The sequence below is a fragment of the Chaetodon trifascialis genome, chromosome 5 (assembly GCF_039877785.1).
Source record: "Chaetodon trifascialis isolate fChaTrf1 chromosome 5, fChaTrf1.hap1, whole genome shotgun sequence".
NCBI classification, from domain to species: domain Eukaryota; kingdom Metazoa; phylum Chordata; class Actinopteri; order Chaetodontiformes; family Chaetodontidae; genus Chaetodon; species Chaetodon trifascialis.
The window spans coordinates 22,047,301-22,072,465 of NC_092060.1; the positions used below are offsets into that span (position 1 = coordinate 22,047,301).

At 41.9% G+C, this 25,165-nt stretch overlaps 1 protein-coding gene across 8 annotated transcripts in view; it reads right to left on the reverse strand.

The window, feature by feature from the left end:
• Nucleotides 1–25,165, reverse strand: part of diaph2 (diaphanous-related formin 2) — a 377,012-nt gene that overhangs the window by 253,311 nt on the left and 98,536 nt on the right. For all 8 annotated transcript variants that reach the window (XM_070962307.1, XM_070962304.1, XM_070962305.1 and 5 more), the window contains 5 exons: nt 8,490–8,564; nt 8,333–8,402; nt 7,397–7,533; nt 3,923–4,031; nt 1,140–1,250 (listed from right to left, as the gene is read on the reverse strand). In XM_070962307.1, coding sequence (XP_070818408.1) covers nt 1,140–1,250; nt 3,923–4,031; nt 7,397–7,533; nt 8,333–8,402; nt 8,490–8,564 — 502 coding nt within the window. The remainder of the gene's footprint in view (nt 1–1,139; nt 1,251–3,922; nt 4,032–7,396; nt 7,534–8,332; nt 8,403–8,489; nt 8,565–25,165) is intronic.

The following is a 25,165-nucleotide window of genomic DNA, read 5'->3' on the forward strand; positions in this document are numbered from 1 at the left end:
GGGGCTACAGCAGTGCTCTTTACCACTTCTCAATGAATCACCGGCAGCAGAGTTTACAGACGGAGACAAAGCCAAATGTAACCCAATTTCTGCAGGTATCAATCACCCTGCACAGCTTTTTGGGTGCACCATCTGTCTTAAGGAACAGTGGTTCAGAGGGAGGTGCACAATGCCACAAAAAAGGGTGGGGGTGGGGGGGGGGCAGAGGAGGGGGGCCAAATACATGTGTCAAGGACTATGAGAACAAAACAAATGTGCTTTCTCTTTCGGTGGAGTTCACTTTTTCTTTGCCAACAGCTACGCTGACTCCTGAGCATAACTCATAATTAGATGAAAGAGTGTCAGTTTGAATGTCGGCATTAAAAAGCGGTGAACGTGGCTTTCATAAATGACTGTACACTGAGACTCTTTCATATCAGGGGGCAGAACTGAAGATAATTAAAGTAATGACAGTAATAATCAACAGGAGCAGCTGGGATGACTTATTAACAACTGGCTCTCTGACACGTTCACCCCACTCGCTACAAATGAGAGCTTGAGTGATGAGCTGGAGCTCATTTGCCTTCGCCTCATGTGAAGATGTGCAGGTTTGCTGATAACGATGTGAGGATGACCTGCGTGATGAGGTGCTGGCACTGCATCACACATGGCACAAGCCACTACCAGTTTTACCGCTGCCACTCGGTAAAGGAATAAAAAGAAAACCTGTTCTTACTTGTCATCTTGTGAAGAGGATTTCAATTAACACCATTTGTTTCGACTGCCTGATTGTTTCTCGACACAATTACATAAAAGCATTTATTTTGAGGTTGCAGCATGAGTGAAAACACTGGCCATGTGTTGACTGTTGTCTGAGAAATACTGTTATATTGAATTTCATCAAGGCTGAATACTAACACCAGCATACATTCGAGCTGTGATGTTTTATGCTGTAAGGCTACCAATCTGCTCAGGGCAGTTGAAAGGTATTCAAAGAGCAATACATGTGTTGCATTCGGACCAGAAATTTGACCAAAGTGACGTGAACTTATTGACTGAATTGACTGAATGACACAGGAGAAAGCATACATAAAGTCAGAACTTAAACTTAATATTTCATGCATGTGAACAATCAAACTCTGCTCCGTCTGATAACTTACAGGTAAGATCTTCTTGAGGCCACATCTTAAGAACTCATTGCGTAGATGTATCCTGAAGTCCAGGTCATCCGGGGAGGTGACCAGGGCGTTGATCAGCTGCATGCAAGCAACCTGTGGAGTGGACAAACAACAGGACAGACACAGAGAGAAAAAGACATGAGAAAGGAGACGCAGGCAAAACATATCAATTTGAGATTATGTCAGTCAATTGTAAATTTTGTGTTTGGTCTCTGCAATATAAATATGTTTTGGAGAGACGGTTTTCTCTTCATATTTCACTCCCAAAACCAAAAGTAGAGAAAAGGGATGAGGGGAGAAAGGTATATAGAGAGAGGCCAGCACAGAGATGGTAGAAAGTACAGGTCTGGTGTGTCTACTGACCAGATGTGCATTATTAATGGATTTATTGGTAGAGAAAGAGCCTCAGAGTGTGTGTGTGTGTGTGTGTGTGTGTGTGTGTGTGTGTGTGTGTGTGTGTGTGTGTGTGTGTGTGTGTGTGTGTGTGTGTGTGTGTGTGTGCGTTTGTGTGTGTGCTAGGTGAAGGTGGGAGTAAGGAGGAAATCGCTGATGAATTATAATGAGCAGTAAGGTGTTTCAGGGGAGCAAGCAATGGATAAGACAGTTTTCCTTCAGCGGACAATCAATAGCAGGCTGAAGGATTCCCATGGACGATGTGAAACATTGTCTTCTGGAACCTTGACCCTGTACTGTTGGCTTGCATGTCTTATTAATAAGAGCCACAACAATGCTGATTCTGTGTGGTTTCCTGGGTCAGTTTCATCATCCTTTTCTAGGTGGAACTTCTCATTCTAAAAACAAATGCAGGTGCTTCCACATAATGCAAGGAAACAACTCTCTTTGTCTTGGTTTGCCCACTACATGTTTTTCCACTCGTTTGCTCGGTAAGTCGTGCGATTCGGGCGACAATCAAATCAGTGTTTTGAGTGTTTGTGTGATAAAATGCGGAACAAAGGAAATCAGCTGTATTGGTTTGTTTTTCTGTTACATTAAGCTGCAGCAGCAATACAATGAACACATTTGGGAGCCAAGAGATGGTTCAGGGGGGATGAATGTTGAGATGCAGCTATAGCAGCTATGGTGTATATTCCCTTGGGAAAAACACCAGCTTGTTGCAGTAAAGGATGCACCGCCATTGAGTGTGTGGTGGTAGTGCCAGGCATGTTCCCAAAAAAAAAAGCTTGAGGGCCCCTGAGCGAGATCTGTGCACTGAAACCTGACATTTTACTGTAACCACCAGAGGCCAGATACATAAAAGAACCTCCACCAGAATTTATGTGAGTGAAGAAAGCCATGGAGCTCATGAAAAATTCTTTCTCTTCTCCTGCATACAGATTGATACTTACATCAAGCACCTCAAACATACCTCAGTCATGTTTCGGGAGCGGGAAGCGGCCATGTTGGGGACGGTGGGCATTATTTGTGTCAGGTTTACAGAGCTGGAGTGGGGCCACAGGGTGGTTCCAAACACCAATTAAAAGCAGCACTGCTGGGACAGTTTTTAAGTTGAAACGCAGAGTTTCTCTCGTGCTCAGCAGACGAGCATAGCCTGAACTACGGCAAACACATTTTAATCACATTAGCGAAGTCTAGTTTTACAGCCCATCACAGGTTTTGGATAAAAAGTCTATTAATTTCCTTGAACCCCCTGCATCAGCAAAGCATTTTAATTTACTTCACAATTAGCAGAGCTTCATTTCATTAATGGCAAAATTTAAAGGAAAAACAACAGCCTCCTAATAAAAGAATATCTACTTTCACTTCCACCACCCGCCTCATCAGTTTCCTTCATGACTTTTCCTTCATGACTTCACAATCCCTGCAGTTAAAATGGGCAATTCCTTAAGTAATTCCCCGCTTTTGGTTCCACAAAAACATGTTTTAAGCGGTGTTTTTATTGCCCCTGTATAGTTTTACCTGCTGCTGAAGAACAGCAGTGAAAATTAAGAGAGGTATGGTGCTTTAGTTGCCCTTTCACGTGTCCTCTGAGACCTAACTTGACAGCAGCATGGAAAAAAGCAAGGGGAGGTATTTGTCAGAGGTGAGAAAAATGAGTAAGGTAGTGAGAGGAGGAGGAAATGTGAGAGAGAGAGGAAGAAGACAGAAAGCGGGGAGGAACTCAAAGTCTCTACTTTTTTTCTTATCATTTTCCTGGTGTTCGCAAAAAGAATGGGGTAGTTCAGTAGAAGCAGGTGTTTTTGATTAAAGCAGTGGTGACGGAGCTCGGGGTGCATTTCAATAGCCCAGTGATCACATCCCATCATGTGCAAGAGGTGCAGTGAGGTTGACAAGCGAACCAAAGACGGGAAGAGAAGCAGAGAAAAACACATGTATGAAGACAGCTGCGGCTGAGGTGCAACGGGCCCTGGAGTGACACAACTGTCAATTTCAGTCTTACCCGGCATCAAATGTGGTCTTCATGACATAACAGAATTTGTGTGAATGACGCTGGACTGTGTCAGGTTTCTGTCAACTCTACATGGCAAAACTGCTGTTTTTGTTAAGAAGTCGCTGGACTCTTTTTAAGTTTGGGTAGCGTGTCAGTGTGTGCGACTGTTCGAGGCAACCTGAAATGTATACTGTACCACAGAATAATACAGTATTGAGAACAGTGCTGCAGGGTAACAGAGGTTACTGCATTAGCCATGAACCATAAAGGTCACTTTTATCCGTCAAAAGAATTATTCTAACAAAAGGGCAGTGATGAGTGCGTGGTGAATATTAGACATTTATGTGAACTGCTTTTTGGGTGTGCGATTCCTAACCTGGAGCTGCTGGGCTTCGTGGTTCTCCAGTCCCTCCACAATTGAGGCAAATCTCTCTTTATTGTTCCTCTCTGCAGCGATTGTCATGGCAGCTAGAATCTTATCCAGGCTGGAAGAAAACAGAGAACAGGGAGCAGCCACAACACAAAAGTCAACAAACACTTTTATCACCTCACTGACAGGACATTTACTCACAATTTCCAGCTCAAACACCATGTATCTTATCTTCCCTTGCGTGTTGGTGTGGACATTTGCTCGGCCAGTCTTTGGTCACCCTGACAAACGCTGCTGCTTTCCATCCATTTGTATGCAATCTGCTCTATTATTGCTGCAGTGTTCAATTTTGACTTGATCGTGCTTGTTACTAAGGCGATGTTAGACAAAAACAGGGTTTTACTGCAAATGTGTTCAGTTGTCAAAAGCAATTGTGGTAGAGTGTATTTGGCTGGGTGAGAAAGGGTGCAAATTATTGCAGAGACTGCCAGACTAATGTGCAAATACACCTATTGAGAAGGTAAGCAAATTAGAGTACTTGCAAAGGCTCAAGGCAGCTCAGCTAAATAGACCATTCGACAATTTCAGCCACTAAATTCTGAATGGAAGAGAAATTCTGTGCTCAACACACAAACACACACACACAGGACTGCAATAAAAGAAAATTGATGTCTTATGTGCACCTACGTAAATCCTGATTTACAATATGAGTACATAATAATTGGTAACAGGTGGTCATCATCAATTAAGAAACTCAACAGCTTAACTCCCTGTCCTCCACCTTCTTAGTCCCGTGGGTACAAAAGAACTCTCAGGCTGCTGTACAAATCCCCCCCGCTGTCTTAATAAATAAATAAAGAAGAAATACTCAGCCAGATGTTGAGATATCAGCTGTAGGGATCAGCCAATTAATGCATATAGGCCTGCTGCCATTTTTATTATATTAAATCAACCCAAAAAATAACACTTTCAGGACGACAATGGGAACACAGCTCCTTATTGAGTGAGGGAGTTCACGTGTCTGACCAAAACGACTGTATGTGTGGAGTAAGCCTGACGTAGAGATAAATGGAACGGCCATGCTCTGTGATAGGGGTTACAAAGTCACAGACAAGCATGGGGAGCTGCATACTGAGTAGCTTTAAAGCCAGTTCAGACGACGCTTCAAAACAGCCGAGATAGATCTGCTTAACTTGTCGTGTTCCCTTTTGATGCTGTCAGCTGAAGTGGGTGTTGAACATGAGCCAGCGTCACAACATTGGTAGGCAGAGAAGTTTCTGAGGAAGAAAGTGACGCCTCAGCTCCTTTGGCTGTCATTTCTACAGGATACGTACATTTTAATGCAGGGCTATGATCATGGCGAAGATTTCCATGTTTACTTCAACCTATTCTTGAATACTTTGAGAATGGTGAGAGAGACAGAAAGTGAGACTGAGTGAGGGAGACTTTTATTATCTATACACCCAGTATCTGGTTAAATATAGTTGTGAGTGTGTTTGTATGCAAGCAGCAGAAGTCTGCATCTGAGTGTTGCAGGGGTTGTCTAATAGACAACATTCACATGGGTCTAATTGCTCATTCACCGCATCGATGCATTGATTATTTACAGATTCAGCCGCATCTATGTGCATAAGCCACACTTAAAATGGAATTAAGCTGACTGAGCAATAATCTATTTAAAAACACTTTGATCAAGCTAAATGGGATTGGTTATCTGTATTTTGACTTCCTGACAAGGACCTGACAGCTCGGTAGAACTTGTCCACGAAGTAAACTTTGTACAACCTGAATCCAGAACACCATTAGAGCAATCGCCTGCTAAGATGAGACAGAAATTCCATCTGTGTCAGCGTCAAAGGCTGCAGCAGGTTCTGCTACCCATGCTGCAGTGGAAACTGTTAACTCATTCAACCCGAATAAGGGGACAAGCCCTCATACAATAATGCACAGCATCAGTATAGATTCATGCTCTTAACTAAAGGTGCTTGACACAGATACTATATGGCCAAACAGTGCACAAAGTATTCCAAATCATATTGCAATATTTAGTACAATAATTGACAAAAAGGTTGATACGCTGTTACACTAAACTTCTGTTTAACAGATGTGCATTTTTTGGAGCAGTTACTGAATATAATTGCAATTCTTAAAAACTGAATTAACTAATTAATACTGAGCTTTAGCTTCACACTCCTTGATATTCTGCAACTTCAACATTTATCACTTTTGGATTGCACTTTTTATTTTGGAAACCGTCACAGTCACAGAGCCACAAGCATAAAGGCCTATTTGGATGGTCAAAGATGTGAGACACAGTGCTGAACTCAGCTTCTCCAACAGAATTTGTGGGTTTGTTTATTTCCACCACTGCATACAGACTGACTTTGAAGCGCCATTGTTATTCTAGTCTGGCCCTGTGGGAAACAATAAAAAACACTCCCCTAAATCCAATTTATAAGCTGTCAGACAGGTTGTGTGTCCATGGCAAACTACACTGAGTAGTTCCACACATTAAAGAGACTGAACTGCATCATCTGACCATGTGACCCAAAAGATTTCTATACTGCCTGAGGTCATCTGTAAATGCAACAAACTGTATGTTTCACAGTTGGTAAACATGTATGCATGCAGTCACAATCATTGAGTACATGCCACCCAGTGGGAGAAGATTGAAGAAATAGTGATGTTCCAGTGTTTACAAGAAGCAGCGGTCGCCTTCCTTCTTGCTGTTTCAGAGCATGTAAACATAGCAGAGATGGACCATATCGCTTTCATCATTGCATTTTTTTTTTTTTCATCAGTCAGGATTTAGAAATGGTGCTGTGCCGTTTCCATATCAGCTGTGATTTACTGAGAAAGATGGGAAAATATGTCCCTCAACTCAACTTTGAACGCAGAAAACTTAAAACTTTGACTGCTTAAACGTCAGCTCACACACGTTACATTAAACTACTTCCCCACACTTTGGTGCTGTGAGCGGGAAACGAGTAATGCAGAAAGTTTTTGTATTATTTGCTGAGGTTTTGAGGTGCCAGTGAAACATGAAAGATATCAAAAACCCTGCAAATACAACTGAAGCTTTAAATTTCATGAGCTGACCCTTTAATTGTGACAAAATCTTCACCTTACTTATGTATATACACATAATTTACTTCCATGCGGTTTGTGCCTTACAGATGTAACGTCTCAGGAGCAGCGTTGCTTGCATGTCAGATTTGGTCTGACATGTATGGAGGTCTATGATATTTCTTTGCTTTCACTACATTACTGCTCTGGTTTGTTGTGTGTTGCGTCTTGTAAGCACATGCAGGTTGGACAGCTTTTGGTGCGCAACACTTAATAAATTATTTACTTAGATGTTGAGTAGGCAAGCATATGATGGGGATGTCTTTTTAATGGAATGCAAAAGAGAAGGTCTGCAAGAGCAAGATGTGTGAAAACGGATGTGACAAATTATCAGGTAATTAGACATCAACTTACATGTTTTCCTCTCCAATAATACAGAAAGCAGAGAGGATTTTGACAATTTCTGTCATCATGTTGGTCTGTTTGGGGTCAATAGCTCGGGCCAGCAGCAACAGGCTCCGCTCGTCTCCCAGGATCCTTTGCAGTCCATACTGCGAGACATGGAGAGGAGGAGGTGGGATGGTGAAAAGGTCCATTGGGTATAAATAATGAGAGCATTTGCATTCATGGGGAACTTTCACTTCAAGTAAAAAATGAATTACACAAAGAAGCGCTAATGTACGTAAATTATAGTTAGCCTTAATTTTCTTTTAAGGAGGGACAACGAGGCCATGGGAAAAAAATGGAGAGGATGATGAATTAATTCAATTCAGGACAGGACTACAGGGACAAATACTTATAGTCTCCTGTACCTTCTAGTCTCCCCGCAACTGAAGGAGCGGGCAGAGATGACCACGTGTGGGGATTAACTCTAGGGGAAGCAATATCAATAGTTCATCTATCCTTGAAATGTGTGCCACTTTTGAGAAATGAGCCAGACCTTCCTAAAAAGGATAATTAAAAGATCTGAGACTGTGAGCTTGAAATGGTAAAATTAGCTTCACTTTACTGTCTCATCGTCCCAGGCTTGTCAGGGTCCAGATTCAAAGCGGGCTTGGATTCACGGCTGCTCGGGCTATCATTAGAAATGTCTAGGATGTTTAATCTAAGTGCACAAAGAGCGGCCTCTGTCCTTGTTTGTGCTGTTTGGTCATTGGCACACATCACTCATCTTCTACAAGATAATTTCAACATAATTAAAATGAATATTAAAATTTCACACACTAACTCTTTCTGAACCATCTTAGGTTGTCATGATTGCTTCCCTGCAGTATCACTTCATCATGCAGGTATGCTGACATGGAGTCGTTCACTAATCAATCAATCAATTCATCATTGACTCATACAAACCTTATTGTTCATGAAAGCTTTCAGGCATTGGATAAGTTTATGCTGGTTCCGCTTATCAATACTCTCTTGCCTGAAAAAAAAGGACATTGTGATTAAATGAACAGAACCTGCTGCTATTTAAATTACACAGATATGGCAGCTATAGGCAATCACTCACTGTTTCTTGTCCAGCAGCTTCTCCAAAGCATCCAGGAGGAGACCAAGACCCTCATGACCAAAGTTATTGACCCAACTAGAAAGAAGACAGACAAAACAAAAAAAAACAGTCACGCAATATTCAGACAAAGTTGTCACTGGTTGGCTGGTTTACTGTAAGCCCTGCTGATTGACAGATGGATGCAAACACAAACAATATTGTATTAACCTCAGAGGAAATCAGTCCACCCTGCCCTCTCTGACACTCAATACAGTCTGAATGAGTGTGCATTTAAACTGTAACCATCTACAAGCAAATGAACACCCATCCATCTTAACTAGTGTTCCCATCACTAAGCGGTTTGTACCCAGGCCCCCCTGTGAGCTGCTATGTTCCTGTGCCAAAAGATTAAGCAATGCAAGTGAGATAACACTGTAATCGATAATGGATCGCGAGAGATAATTGGCTATAAACCACAGCGTATCAGGAGACGGCAAATGATCCAGTGCAGATGAGCCCGTTTCTCTAAGCTAGAGGAAGAGAGAGGCAGGAGGAGGGTGGGAGGGACAGTGTGGCCACAGCCAGATTATGTCATTAGCATTACTTGTTTTCAAGGCCATAACTGTCAATAATGCAAAATGCATGGAGCAATTTTCTGACATTAATGGGGCATAAGTCAATGATTGATCCCACCTTTTTGACAATAATTTGAAATAATAATGGTTTGAGTATTAAAGTCATTTGTATTGACTTGGTGAGTTGGAAGAGACCCTCAATTAGGGATGAGATGCATTAGCCTGAGGCACCTGGGAAAGTTGAGGTGAGGTATGTCTTTGATCTGTGACGAAAGATCCCCCCCCCAACTGCTATTACTCAAACTGCATTAGCAGACAAGCAAAACCAATTGATAACTTAGTGATATTTAGTGTTGTGTATAATGATGATCTGTTTCCTTAATACAAACAAAAGATCACACTGTTGTAAATTTATGAACATCTGTTGACAATGAGCCTTCACGTTTGAACGCTGCCGTCTAGCATGTGCTTTGCACATATTTAAGGCCATAACAGAGGAAAGAACCAACTGGCTCAGTTTACTGCAGAATAATAATGCCGTTATATGTATTTGTGATACAGAGGTGGTAGGAGTAAATGAGAGACTGGGACAACAAAGAGGGAGAGGAGGCGACATGGCTGAGGGAGCACAATTCAGTAAATCCACAGTCTTTGTTTATGCTCCTTAGTAATGATGGTAATGTCAGTCTTCAGAGAGCTGGAAATGGAACCAATATTTGCGAAGAGAAATTCTGTTTATTACGCAGCATAACTGCAATATGAGACTTTGGGAATGGTGTGCGACCTCAACAATGTGCGTGTGTGTGTGTGTGTGCATGTGCGTGTGCGTGTGTGTGTGTGTGTGTGTGAACAGCACTGAAGGAAAAAAAAAAAGCTTTGTCCTCCGCAGTAAGGACAAGCAGAGGTTCCACATAATTATCATGTCATGCTTTGCAAGGAAGTATGTATGCATAACATGTTTCTCTCTACCTTCACAAAGTGTGTGTTTATGCCTTCATTAAGCATATCTTACTGAAACTTATCTCTTAATGTCCCAATCATGACTACATGCTCACTCTCTTTTTCTGTGCCTCCACTATGTGCTCCCTAGAGTTACAACAAAACAGCTTAAATGCAGCTCCATTTACAATACAGGCCTCCCATTTGTTACACTCACAATACTGTAAGAGATTACTGTAGTTATTACAAGCCTGATTCCCAAAAAGTTGGGATGCTGTGTAAAACCGAAATTAAAAACTGAATCATTTGCAAGTGAACTGTGTTTACCAACAGCAGCTTTACAAAGTGTTCCAGAGCCCATGCAGCAATATCTTTAATTCAATCATGTGTTCACAAAGTGGTGAACCTCGCTCCATCCTTGCTTGTGAAGGACTGAGCCTTTCCAGGATGCCCCTTTAATACCCATTAGTTAGGAATGGCTGTTATTAGGACACGGTCATAGTTTTCTTTCTTCCCTCTCTATTCTTTGTCCATCCATCCATCCATTTTCTATACCTGACTATTCCTTTCAGGGTTGCGAGGGAGCCTATCCCAGATGTCAACGGGCGAGAGGCGGGGTACACCCTGGACCAGTTGCCAGTCGATCGCAGGGCAACATATAGAGACAGACAACCATTCACGTTCACACTCATACCTAAGGGCAATCTTAGAGTCACCAGTTAACCTAATGAGCATGTTTTTGGTCTGTGGGAGGAAGCCGGAGTACCTGGAGAGAACCCACGCAAGCATGGGAAGAACATGCAAACTTCACACAGAAAGACCCTGCCCAACCCGGGGATCGAACGGGCGACCTTCTTGCTGTGAGGCATGCGCACTACCTGCTGCGCCACCGTGCTGCCCTCTACTCTTTGTGTAAAATGATACAGTAATAACTGGCTCTCTTAAAGAATGAATAAATTGGGTTTGTTTTACAGGTAGATCTTATCTCCATAAATCTCAATACTTAATAATAAAACATTAAATTAAATGAAGATAGGAATGTCTTTATGATCATTCTCATGATGACCCAAACAGAACAGAAGGGAGGCTCTGGAGGAAAATAAGAGAAACTGAGCATCTGGTATGTTTGGGAATGAGCTTTCATACACAGACGCTGTCGCAGAACAACCAATCAGGGAAGCCATCCATTGACTGACTGCGACCAAAAGAGTGAAAGAGTGACAAACCACTCCAGTGGTCGGAGGAAGCCAAAGTTTCACTTAACTCTTAAAAAAAAAAAAAAACAATTAGACGCCTTCCATTCTGCAGTCCTCACATAGCCAACTGGCTGAGATTTTGTTGATGTGACGATACATTTTTCAGTTTTTCAAGTAGTACTGTCATGTTTTATGTGGTGGACAGCATTCTGTTACACCTCTGGTGCTTAGGTACTCACAGGCCAGAAATGACATATTTTGACATTCAAATGCTTTTTTGAACATCATTACATCAATTGAGAGCTAAAAACACGGCTGCAGATGAGTCAAGAACTGATACATGTAGTTTTACAAACACAACTTGTTGGAAAACATCACAAGTACCAACTATTCACAAGTCAGAAAGCTTTACTAATAAATACCTTCAACAGAGAAGTTGCACTAATTAAGTGGGAGCGTAAATTGGAAATCTGGCAGCAGATGTTGGTGGAAAATGTCTGATGTCTGCGCTGTGTTTACCTTCTCTCCATTGTTGTTGGAATGAAACTGAATAGACAGATTGAGATTGCCTGTGCAGAATATCTTTCATCAAAAATGTATGTCTTGCTGCAGGTTGCAACATAATGCGGTTGTCCTCGAGGTTTTTAAGGCACTTAATGTTTTTGACTCCTCGCTACATCCCAGACTGTCTATCATTTTCTGTCCCCTCACGTATACCCTTAGGTCCTCTGCAGCTTGCCTTCTAAATGTCCCCAAAGTTACCACAAAGAAAATGAGAGATGGTACTTCTACAGTGCTTGTCCTGAGGCGATGAAATGCCTTATCTCTGTTCATCAGAGAAACTGCCGCAGTGGACTACATACTATTTAAACTGCTAACACAAATAACAATGCTAGCAACACTACTGCTACGACTCCTGGTTGTAGTGGTAATAATGTCCCAATCAACTGCAACAGGCTGCTGGCTGACCAGTATGAGCATCAACAAAGGTTACAAGCTTCCAGTATTTGGGTATTCTAATCAGACAACTCTTTTTGCTCAGGAAGCTGAGCAGCAACACTTGCATTGTTGCTACAGCTCATGTTTGGTCAAACGTAACGTACATGTACCTCTGGGCCAATGTAGAAATTCAACATTAAAGGAACAAGAGATTGAATCTGTTCCTTATCAGTCTCTTCTCCTAATGTGGACATACATCCAAGGATTTCATTAACTTGGAGGAGAACTTGTTCATCTAATATTGATGGCTATAATCCTCTAGTTAAGTGCCACCAAATTGTGTTACTTTCTGCAATCATGTAAATCCCGCAGGCAAAATGAAAAATTCATGGTTGGTCTGAAAGAAGCAATTTCTTATTTTATATTTTGTGTGATTTCTACTGGCTTGACGCAATTATTGTTGTAGTTATGCTATAAATTACATGCAATGGAAACCTTGCAGTTTAGCCCAAAAACAAGTGTTTAGATATAAACAAGATGTTTACTAGCAAGGTGTGTGCTCACTAAAGAGCATTTCAGCCTCATCGAAAGTCCAAGTCAAAATGTCTTGCAGTGAGATGCCAATCTGTCTTTCTGTCAAATGACATTTGTTTCCCAAAAGAGCGAAAGACGTTATTGACTTTCTGACATGCACTGACATAACAAATGTCAGCATGCATGAGAAAATATTCATCCATCCATCCAATTTTTATACTGCTTATCCTGTTCAGGGTCACAGGGGACTCCAGCCTATCCCATCATGCATTGTATGAGAGGCAGGGTACACCCTGCACCGGTCCCCAGTCTATCATGGGACTAACACAAATACATGAAGGAAACCAAGAACATGTAAACTCCACACAGAAACATCCCAGATCATGGCTGGCAGATTCCACCCAGAGGCCATCTCTTTGTGAGGTGACAGTGTTACACACTGAGCCACCGTAAGAAAATATGAGCATGTGCCGTGTGCACTATATCTCTGTACTTATATTTACAGTATTTTCAAGGTAAGCAGTAGTGAGCCTTTGCTGCTTTAAATAAAAAAACATGACATTCAATCAATCACCTGCCCACTTCATCATTCAGACAGCCTTCACACAGCTCACTTCAAACTGCACTTCAAGGTTCCTCACTTCAACAAAATTATCCGCAATAGCACGTCAGTCCTCGCACATGATAGTCTCATTACCGGTTTCTTTTTACTTCCTCTGTCACACGCGCTCAGCAGCATCCATACATGTTGCCAGCGTGGGCAGAGTGCTCCTTCTTGTGCTATTCCTGGCTGTGTTCAGTGTCATGCTCAAGGGAATACAACAGTGTCTGCGTGCTCCCATGTCTCTCTCTCCCGCTGCGAGCATGTCTGTCTCTCCCATCTGTGTGAATGCCGTGCTGCCTCTTCTGTGTTTGTGTGGCCTCTCCTTCCTCCACGTCTACATGGTTGAGAGGAGGCTCATGTCTTACCTATCTGGAGAGAACCAAAGCTGTTTAAGGTCCTCCTGGGTCCATGCTCTTCACCATACAGTCTACATACAGTGCATGAGTTTTTGTTTTCACCAAAGTTTGTATTGATGATATTTTCTGTACAAATGACAACTATTGCATGTGTTTCCATCCTTGGATATGTATCCTACCTCTGTTCTCTGCTCTTCCTTGCTTTCTTCCTTCCCTCCAAAACATCTCCCAAAGTTTAGGGGAGTTAATTTGTATCCACAGACAGAGGGTGTCAGATGATTGTAAAGCCTCTTGAAGCAAATTCTCAGCTATATAAATAAGATTGACCTGACTTGCAGTGTATATAGTTCTGTATTTACTAAAAGCGAGGGAAGAATATTGTATCTATGAGTGTGGAAAACAACGCATAGTGTGTGTAGAGTTCTGCAAATACTTGGCGAGGGAATTGTTAGCACATGATGAAAAGATTACTGTGCATCAGCAGCTACAGTAAGTGACTCAACAGCCACAGAAACAGTGAGAGAAAGACACTCTCTCTCCCTTTCTGTTTGACTGATTGCTGGTCTCGTGTTTAGATGGCTTGTACGCGCATTGATTTCAGTCTATAGACCAGTTTTATTATTCTATCATGGCTAGGTGGGGAGCTTTGTTATTGAAAACTTCTGTGCGAGTGCAATATCTTTCATATTGTATTACAGGCACAGCCATACAACTGTCCCTCTGTGGGACGACTGACCTATTCATTGCCACAGTATTCCAGTTGAGGCTCAAAGCTCCATGCAACAAATAGCTCTGAACATTATAGCTGGAAACCAAGCACCACCAGCGTCTGCTTAGTGATTTAGCACGGCAAACATGGAGCTACATTATACTCTGATCAATTTAATAGGCTGCTGAAATAACAATAATGCACAAGGCATATCAGATGACAGATACCAGATATAAAATATTCACTGCACTTTTCTGTTCATCACATCTCAAAATATAAGAAATTTCAGAAATAGCTATTATTAGGCAACACTTTTTTCCCTTTTTCTATTGTGTCCTTTGTAGTTTTGATTTATCCGATTACATCTGAAAACCGTCCACTAACATTTCAGTATTAAAGGTTGTAACTTCCATCCATCCATTTTCTATGCCGCTTATCCCTTTCGGGGTCGCGGGGGGGCCGGAGCCTATCTCGGCTGTCAACGGGCAGGAGGCAGGGTACACCCTGGACCGGTCGCCAGTCGATCACAGGGCAACATATACAGACATACAACCATTCACACTCACACCTAGGGGCAATTTTACAGTCACCAATTAACCTAATGAGCATGTTTTTGGTCTGTGGGAGGAAGCCGGAGAGCCCGGAGAGAACCCACGCATGCACAGGAAGAACATGCAAACTTCACAGAGAAAGGCCTGACCCGGGAATCGAACCAGCGACCTTCTTGCTGTGAGGCACACACACTACCTGCTGCGCCACCGTGCAGCCCAGGTTGTAACTTTGTAACTAAAATATTCTTAAAAGGTTTACAAAGTATTGTTTTTAGATTCATAAAATTAAAGGAAATATATGCTTTCTCGCTCAATAGGCTGCTTACCTTTGACAAAAACACAATGAGGATGGGGTGTCACCAGTACAAAAACAGATAATGTAACTGAGTATTCAACAACTGGTTCAAAGTAAGATAATTAGAAAATGTATATCATGAAAATTACAGGTGATATGATTTATAGCAAAACTGATGCATGCAACACAAAACCTAACTTATTTTCTGAGCCAACATTTTATGAAATCTACTGAAAAATAAACAAAAATTTGAGTTTTCCATCAGTGCCAGAGGTCTCAGGAAGCACAAATTCTCTTTACACGCTCATAAACAAAATGTTTCAGCCAACAACTAATTCATTCATGAATCTCGCCCACTATTACACAAATAGAGTGAACATTTGCAGTACTTAGGCTCAGTTGTACTTTGCTGTATATACATGCAGACAGAATGCACTCAAATAGAACATCAGTGGACAGAAGTGTTGGACCTGTGCTGGACAAACAGCCTGACACTGCTGTTCCCCAGAGCTACACTGACAGTTCATCTAAAAATGACTATTTCCCAATCTAAAAGAGCGTGAAGGACTCAAGGTGGTTATAATCTCATGTCATGGAAAGCCTGATGAATTTATCTCACATCCTGGCTATGAAACTACATGAAACACTCTACAAAAGAAGACACACACACACGTAGGTCCAGAACCTGAAAGCATCAATTGCAAGAAAATTTTTCTTACAAAATCCTTCACAGAAATCTACCATTCACCCTTTCCTCTGGTATTTTACTGACCCTTATTCATAGAAATTTGAGAGTTCATCGATATAATAGAACCAAGGTAAAATTAAGTTGCTGAAAAAATACCGAAAATGCAATGAGTGCACAGATGTCGTGTGCCCAGCGTTTAGGCACACACAGAGCCAAAACCATTGACCTGTGTTGTCCTTGAAGGAGAACAATGAGCAGCTGATATCCATGTGAAACTCCAGGTAACACCGCTCTCTTCATCCAAGTGATGGGTGCTGTGTCACTCCATTCAGCTGTTCTCATTGTACTGCAGGCCTCAGGCTGGCACGGATCTTAAATATAATGCATCACAGCAGATGTTTCGGCTGGCCAAGGTAAAAATACTTGTACCTAATATGCCTTTTACTTGACAGATCAACTCTTCAAATGATTTGATAATAATATAATAACAACAAAAAAAACTTTTTAAAGCCACTGCAAAGGAACTGTTCACAGAAAAAAGAGGAGCAGTGGTGATATTTGATATTGGTACAATATTCCTGGTGTGAACTCTCCAAGAAAGTGATTGCTGGCATAGCCGAGCACGCACAGCAACAGCAGCAGTGCAGGACTCAAAAGGAGTACTTTGAACTTCTAATGGTGTCTGATTCTAAGCTTGATTCGAAAAAACGTGGCTCTAACGCAGACTGAAGCTCAGGCCTACGACACACAGGCTTTTCCTGGTGGAACCGAAGGTGTGTGTGAGTGTTTGTATGCGCAGGGATGCAAAACAAAACTCAGTGAAGGCAGCAATCGTGTGCGCCTGCATGTGCATGAAAGGAGAGTGAGAGGTTGGGGAATGCAGGTCTCTATCAGAATTGAATCAACTAGTAAGTGCAGACGCCTGACAGCACACTATGCTACCCAGTCACTTTGAAACTACCACCCGCAGAGTGCAAAACACTCTTGAAATTTCTAATTATCCCCTCTACACCACGAAGGATTCCTACACAACAGTTCTCACTGCCAGGCGACGGTAGGCAGAAAACAGCGGCACTACTGGCAGATTGCAGGTTGATTAGACCAATTAATTTAATTGTTCAGTATACTTTAAATCTGTATATGTTGTGGAAGATCAGAGTAAGGATCATCAGGTTTGATGTGATGTATCTGCACATTCCTCAGGCTTCTGCAGAGATGAGTTTCATCTTTCAAGGAGGTGAGAGAAATGCAGCGGCAAGCACTTCTCTGAGGTAACTGATTCTATTTTCAAAGGCATAAAGTCGCCATTTTGCTCAAGCTTTTGTTGCTGTCACCTTATACAGTGCATGTATAAAACCTTTCGCCAAGTGTCAGTTTACACCTCCCAGAATGTGTGTGTATGTTTGTGCTGTTATTTGAAATCTGCTGGGAACTCCTAAAACATCAGGACAGCTCTGCATCGCTCGTCAACCCTGACGCACACAAGATGACTTTCATAGGTTAGTTGATAAATGCTTTCACTCCTAAGCTTAAAAGTAGGAACAAATATGCGTCGCTCTGTCAATTTGGACCGATTTGGACAGATTTCCTGCTCGGATGTTTATTAAATATGGGCTCAGGTCACATGGGATTCTGGGTCATCTCCCACAAACCAGAAAACACGAGAATATTTCTAGAAGTTTGCGTCTACTTTTTAGGATATAATAACATAAATACCAGTGATTTTATCAAGCTGTTCTGTTCAAAATGTTAACACAAAAACACACGATATCACACATTGTACTGTGTCCAAAGGCATCATATCCTCCAAATTTAGAAAGAGATATTTCTACATTATGAATGTATCACTTTGGGCCGTAACAGATATGGGTATCTTGGAGGTTAACAGATGGTGTCATAAAATGAAATAGGCATCACTCTTAAAATATACCCAGACACTGGGGACATTTATGTCTCCAAAAATCGTTTTCATTGCCTCTGAGGAAGAAGGGCGAACGTCAACTGTGAAGTCAGCCGCAAGGGTAAAAACTAGTTAACTTGCTCATTTATGACTGCTCGTCACGTCTGTTGAAGACGCCGTCGTAACATTCATGCCAAATTTAACAGTCAAATAAAAATCTGTGAATGCTATGAAATGAGAATGATTGTACCATCCTGAAAAGTAAAAGACAAAAATCAGCGCGTATTCATGTGTAATGATTAATGTATAAATTACTTGTTACTGTCAGGGAAAAAAAAACCTAAAAGAGCAGAGAAACCTTTGTCTTCAGTCCTCCTAAATAATTGTGATTTCCAAATCTTTCCTGTCTTGTTTCTCCTTGACAAGCTGCAGAGCAAACTAGTCAGAGGCCTGGAAGGTGACAGCGGTTCGTAATAACACTGGGAGTTTTGAGAGTAGACTCCCACAGCGTAGTGCAAAGAAAATTACCCCACTGGAAAGATTCCACCTCCACTTTACTTCTCTGGGGTCATATTTTATGGCGCTGACAGGTTAGGCTTTGGATATCTTGCGTCTGTCCTGCTTCCTTCCTCATCTCTTCCTGGAGGATGTTAAATCTTGATCGTCATGGTAGGAAAAAAAAAAAAAAAATCAAATTGCTTTTCTTCCATTACTCTACAAAGTGATGGGTTGGGAAGAGATGGTGCTTGATCCAGAAATTTCAAAGGTGTCAGACTGTCATGTGTCCTGAGGTAGCCCATCCCCCTGAACTCCACTAAGGACATCTGGTTTTTAAAGCTATATTTAACCATTTCAAATTGACACAGAGTCTGATTGAGCTTACAAAAGCACTGTCCAGGATAACAAAGTGAATACAGAGGATCAATTATGGATGATTCACTGAGATAGAGAGCTATTTCCACATCAAAAATGACAAAGTTGAAAGAGTTATTCGCTTCTGTGAAGAATCTATGTCAGACAGAGCCGGCCCATTGATGTGTACTGTACCAAAATCCTCACACAAGTATCATTCATCAGTTCACTCATTGCAGTTGGACTGAGAGCCACCACTCGCGCTTTGTGCCTGTGCCAGACCAGACTCCTGGCCTAGGCTGTCAAGGCGGTTAAACGAAAAAACCTGTGAGACGTTTAGATGCTCATATATGTTTGATCAGCCCCAGCAGCAGATGCACAGACGGATGTGCTGCTTTGTGCTGGTGTCGGCAGGCTGTTGTACACACAGTGGACAGAGGAGGCCAAGGGAGGAAGAGCCGGGGATGTATGAGTACCTGTTAGTGCTACTAATAAAGAACATTTGTGCCCACGTTGCGGGTTCTTTTGACGCATTTTCGTCTTTAATTGCATGAGTAAGTGAATAACACATAAAATGTAATAGCATCAAGTAGAGCAATACCTTTTCACTTTCCACTACGCATTTCACCATTTAAATCAAAAAGTAAGATTAAGCTGTAGTTTGAGGGTCTAGAAATAATATTTCTGGTCATATAAGAGTTTATTTGACTGTAACAGTCAAAGATTATGAGATGAGGGAATGAGGGAATTTGAGTTCTTTTTTGCTCCATCATTATACAGAGAGCACCACCAATCGTTCCTGGCAGAAATGTCTGTGTTTCTCAGTGTGTTGTTCAATGCTTTATCAAGCTGGGCATTAGGACAGACAGTCAATAGGACGAGTAGCTTTATGTTAGCAGGCATAGTAACTTCAAAGCTCGTAAAAAGCCCATTACTAGTGTTCCATGCAACCCTCGGTGCTCAGCTACAAGCATTCAACTGAGAAAAGCTGGTGAGACTGATTCAGACTCAGAGACACGCTGTGTGGCGGAGCAGCAAGATCATCACAACAACCCACACCTTGAGTACCCAGACACAGAGAGAGAAACCCTGGTGTCAGCAAATGCCTCCCGCCTCCACAAAAAGACCCCACAAGAAAATGCTCCAGAGAAAATGTCTGTCTTGTACCGTGAAGATTTCACATAATGAAAAGTTAGGGGCCCAGTTCAATTTTGCTTAAATATGTCTTAGGGATCTGAGAGCTAGCAGATCTAATATGGAAGTCACTGTCGGGATTTGACAGAGTCATAGTGTAATGCTGAGGGCTAAACATAGGGAAGTCAAATGCTGGGGCCACGGATGTGTGCTCTGCAGCCCAAACCACTAAAACCAGTCTCCTATTATTATATTGGAGTCTGTTGATGGAGTCAGATCAGCAGTGAGCTTAAACCTCACTGTGTCGGAGCTGAAATGAATCTTGCGAAGACAAAATTTAAACATACATGACGCAAAATTGAAAAGATCTGCTTTGGTGACTGTAAAGAAAACTTAAACACGTTTTGCCTATTGAGATATCAAACTCCTGGATATATTTTTACACGGGTCTGGACGTGGTTTTCACATGTGTTAGACAGAGAGGGAATAACCTGTAAAATGAGTGTGAAAAAGACCGTCGGACTGAAACACAGCATGACTTCTCTGCCGCTAAATGAAAAAATAAGAGGGTTGTAATTTTCTGTAAGTTGGCATCTCACTCACGTCAGTGGATTAAGAAATTAATGAAAAGTGGCTAGTCAATCTGACACTTCTAAATTAAGAAGCGAGTATCCAAATGACAAAATTAAAAGCTGGGAGAATGAAGTAGAGGAGAAATAATTGGCTGGGGAAATTCTGATAGAAAGAGAAGTGGAAAACATGGCAGCTGAGGAGAAGAGAGTGGAAACAGAGAAAGCAGCGGATGCTCCAGGCAATGCCATCTGTGGGTGGATCTGCAAAGGCTGCATGCCACACACCTGTGTGGAACTGCCTGGGAGATAAGGCCCTCAGCACAATGGCCCTGTGGCCACCTGTGCTGCCAAACAGGTGCACAGCCTAGCCAATTAAACTATTAGACAAACACAGGCCTCTGGGAGCAAATTAGCAGGCTGCCCAAACATCACAGGAAAAACAAAAAGCAGTGGTAAGCACTCACTGTGAAGAACAACAACACTTTGATGGTGAGACTTTCATGTCAGTGAACAAAATTAAGTTTCACCCAATAAAGTTCTGAATTGGATTTAAATCATGACATAAACGTTGGAAATGTCTATAGTGCTTAAACACAGACCACAAAATTTGTTCTTTGCAACAAATACTATGAATTAATATCAAATTGCTCACCATATATCACAGATCAGGACTAAATTTAACTACTATTTGATTAATGATACTAATATTTCTTTGGTCTTCAACACATGACACATATATAGACAAAGAGGTTGAGTAGACAGCTCTGGAACATTAGTCATGTATGCTACTACCACTTGTATATGATCAACTGGCCCACTTTGATGGTTTGATGGTCAAAATTATCAATCACGTTCACCACACTGACGGCACAATGAAAATATTTAAAGAGGAAATTTTTCAACTTTCCCTCCCACAATCATATTTCGTTGTGGTGTTATCGCTGCAAAGACAACCGGATCGCTTCTGTTTCCCCAGAGTCCAGAAAATACCAACACCACAGGACACACCGCATTTGTTTCCAAATTTCCATCAAAAAAATGATCGACCCCACTTTGGACATAAGCGAGAAGCAAGAAGCATGTTCGCTATAGAGGTAATGAGAAACTGTCCTAATTTCACATGGAGCAACAGCATAGTTTGAGAGAAAACTGTGAACTAGGCCTGAATAAAACGTTCACATTAGCCGCTATGTGCACAGAAAAGCAAACTGGGTCGGGATCGTGCTACAGAGACGGTGATAACATATTTTCTGCCTGTTGATTTTCATATGAACAAGTAGATCGATCCAGTCAGCCTGACTTTGTGCTGTAAATCAGGCCTCTATTTTCCCTGGAGATTGCACCCGGTGGCAGACAGACCTGCGTGGAGAAAGCGAGGATTACAGGGAACCGATCTAAACTCAGATGGTGTCATTATTCTATAGCTACTACAATGTGCAATCAGCATTTACTTCATAATGAACTTAAAGAAAAAAACACATCGACTGCCACTTTCATCTTTTCCTGCTTCCCTGAGTGATAAAAAGATGTGTCTCAGCTTTGATTTGAACACTAACAGCGGTTGAGAAAATCTCACTGCCCTCAATATTACCTGCACGAGAAGCCAAATTTTTTAGAATTGTTTGACCTTGAAGAATAACAACATATTATATGTTCTGTCATCACATACAGTTTTCAGTCTGCTGACAAGCTCTTCAGTTCAAGAACACAATTAAAGACGTTTGATTGTATTTCTATGCCAGAGTTCAGGACAACATTTCGGGCCATTTCGGACTGAGTCCTCCAGCCTCGAAACGGTTGATAAACACAGACCCCAACTTTAGAATTCTGCTCTTTACCAGCAAATCGTTTGAACACAGGCACGACAATGTTAGACAAAGTTTGTCTGGCCTTTTCAGCTGCAAGGAAACTAGAAAGTAATCATCTCCCAGCTATACACCAGCTTTTCTGTTGGAATTTCTCTATAATGAGAAATACTGTTCAATGCTCGACACTATCAGGTGCAACTAGGAAAGTGAAATAAATGGTAGCATACTACGCACAAATTACTAGTATATCTCATCTCTATGTACACAGGTCCCCAAAATATCAACATTGCAAAGCAAGCCAGCTGATGATTATTCTTAGGAGTAAACTAAATCAAGCATGAATGCACTGCCCTGGCATCTACATCATGGTTATTTTCAGTGCATGATAACATACCGTACAAAGGTTACATTAACATAGTGGAGTCAGAAGAGTAGCAAACCAACTGTGGGTTTCCTGTGTGTTGTGATCCATGACAATTAAGTGCATTCGTACTGTATTAATTAGGGGTAACCTTATCCACACTTCAAGAAGACAATCAGTCCCTTTCAACAGGAGAGAAATAATGGGAGGCGTGAAGACAAGCGAGGGACCGGTGTTGGTCAACAGCAGCAGTGTCCTCCTCAGCACACACACCCAGAGGTGGACCTCTCCCTCGATGGACTTGGCCATCAGTGGGAGGCGACTTGTCCATAACGCACTGCTCCCTTCCAGGCCAGTCAAAGGTTCGGGCCATTTAAATCACCACACAGAGCAAGCCTGGCCTCACTTACTGTATATCCCCTCGGCACCGGTTGGCCTTTCTGTGTGGACAGGCTGACTTGACGCCCCACTGTTGCTAGAAACTGTGAGACTTCAGAGCTCTGCGATCACTTGAGGGATAATTACTTTGCTATTCATTATACTATACAGCATACTCTACATAAATGCTAATTTGTGCTGGTGAAGGTTCCTTTGTGTATGTATCTTGAGCTAATTATAATTAAGTTACTTTCTTCCAGCTGAATACCTCTGTATACTTGTCATTGTGTCAAACCAGCATGTCACGCGGATCCTCCTGGTTGGATCACTTCCTCGCCTCAGTTTGATGTGGAGGAAGAGCGTTGCTATCCATTTCCATATGTGAATGGCTGTGTGGGCCATCTGTTGTTGGAGTGACTGTGCAGGATTTTAGCCAGAGCAGACAACTTAAAGCAGGGATGCAGCAGCAATGCTGGTAGTAGCCCACAGATTAAATAAAAGCACCTCTGGGGCCAAGCTGGCAGGTCCTATCTTTGCACCAGGGTTAACATAAAAAAAAACGTGTTCTACTCATCCGGTGACCATTTAATATGCATCATTCACTGATTCACATTAAGAAACATCTCCTCAACAGTGGGCTGGTAAATAATTTAAAGGATCCGCTGTCACTGAGGGCTCCGTTGTACTAGTGGTACCAAATTAAAATTGAAGATCCCATTTATAGGAGAGAAGGTAGAGAATTTGGGTAACAAGTAGAGACAAGGCTTTAAAAGAAAAAAAAAAATCAGTGAGGCCTCGTAATGAATGAGTCAAGAACCAATCAAGGGTCACGGGACAGAGCTGAAAACCCCAAAAATTAAATTATGCCTGACTGCAGTTTTATATAGAGTTGTAACAGACTAAAGAGAAGAAGCGCAGGCACTGGCCATTTTTAGTTCGGTAGATTGGAGGCAGGTTGTGCACATGACACAGAGTCACGTGCTTATTAAGGTCTCAGAATGGCTGGCCTTCTGATGTGGAAAACTAGACTTCCTATCAATTAGAGTGTAATAGACAGAGAGGTCTGGAATGACTCCCAGTGACTGTGAGCTTGTGCTCGTTTGGTCAGCTACGCCAGTCTCTGTGCTTGTTTAAAAGTTGATGCTGTGTGTCTGTCTTGTCGAACCCAGCTAATCAATCGACGTGGACCAGGTCCAACGCATTTCCTTTACATAAAACCAATTAGAAAACGATGTTTCCCAGAAGTCTGATGAAGCCGGATAACATTTAGAGGGATATTACTGGGAAAAAGTCATATTACAGCCATATTTTCTCTCTTCCAAAAGTAAACAAATAGACAAAGGAATCAAATAAACTGCAAAAGCTGTCAAGAGCAAAATACTTTTCTGTTCATCTTCAAGACATTGCAGATGCATATACACCTAGGTGCCAGTTTATTAGGTACGCCTACACAGCCCTGCAATAAATCCTTCCTTCATGAAGTTTACAATTTTCAGTTTTTTGTTGAAGGTGAGGTTATGTTTTCCATCCAGTCTGTTTGTCTGTCAGCAGGATTATAGAAAACCTACTGGCTCATGGGAGCGAAGTTCAAAACAAAGTCAACTGTAGAAGTACAGTGACTCCGCATCACAGTCTAAATTCATGGGTACCAGTAAGCCTCAAACTTCATCCAGAAAGCAGTCGTTAAGGAGCACATGGGGACAGTGGTTTCATGGGGGAACCAAAGCATTTGTAACATCGCCGCTATTGTGACAACACTTTTTACACACACTGAGGTCTGGCTATGGAAATGGAAACACTCGCACCAATGGGAACTGCCCGCAGTAAACTCCACCAGAGATATTAAGAAAAATATGTGAACTTTACGCTTCACGAGAACAAGTGATAATATTGAGTGTGAAGTTTGCGCTTGCAGATTTGCATATCAGAGAAGAGTCGACGATTGGCCTTGGCGGAGGTCTCCGCTCCCCGAGTGCCCTTCTGCTTCGGCTGTTTGATCATTTTGGAGGATGTAGTTTGTGGTGCTGTTGAACTGTATTGCATCATACAGAGAGATGTTTCTGTCATTTAGCATGCCCTCGCTGACACAGATGGGGTGGACAAATTAAAAGAAACACCTGACAGCAATACAATTCAACTGCAAAACAAACTGCTGCCCCCAAAATGACCATACAGTTGAATCAACACCTCTCCACAACAGTTACTAAAAAACTGATTAGATGCTTTGTGGGTAGGAGTGTATCCAAGGTACTTTTTAAGACTTTTTATAACTTCCATATTCTTCCTTTGCAGAAATTTGCAAATTG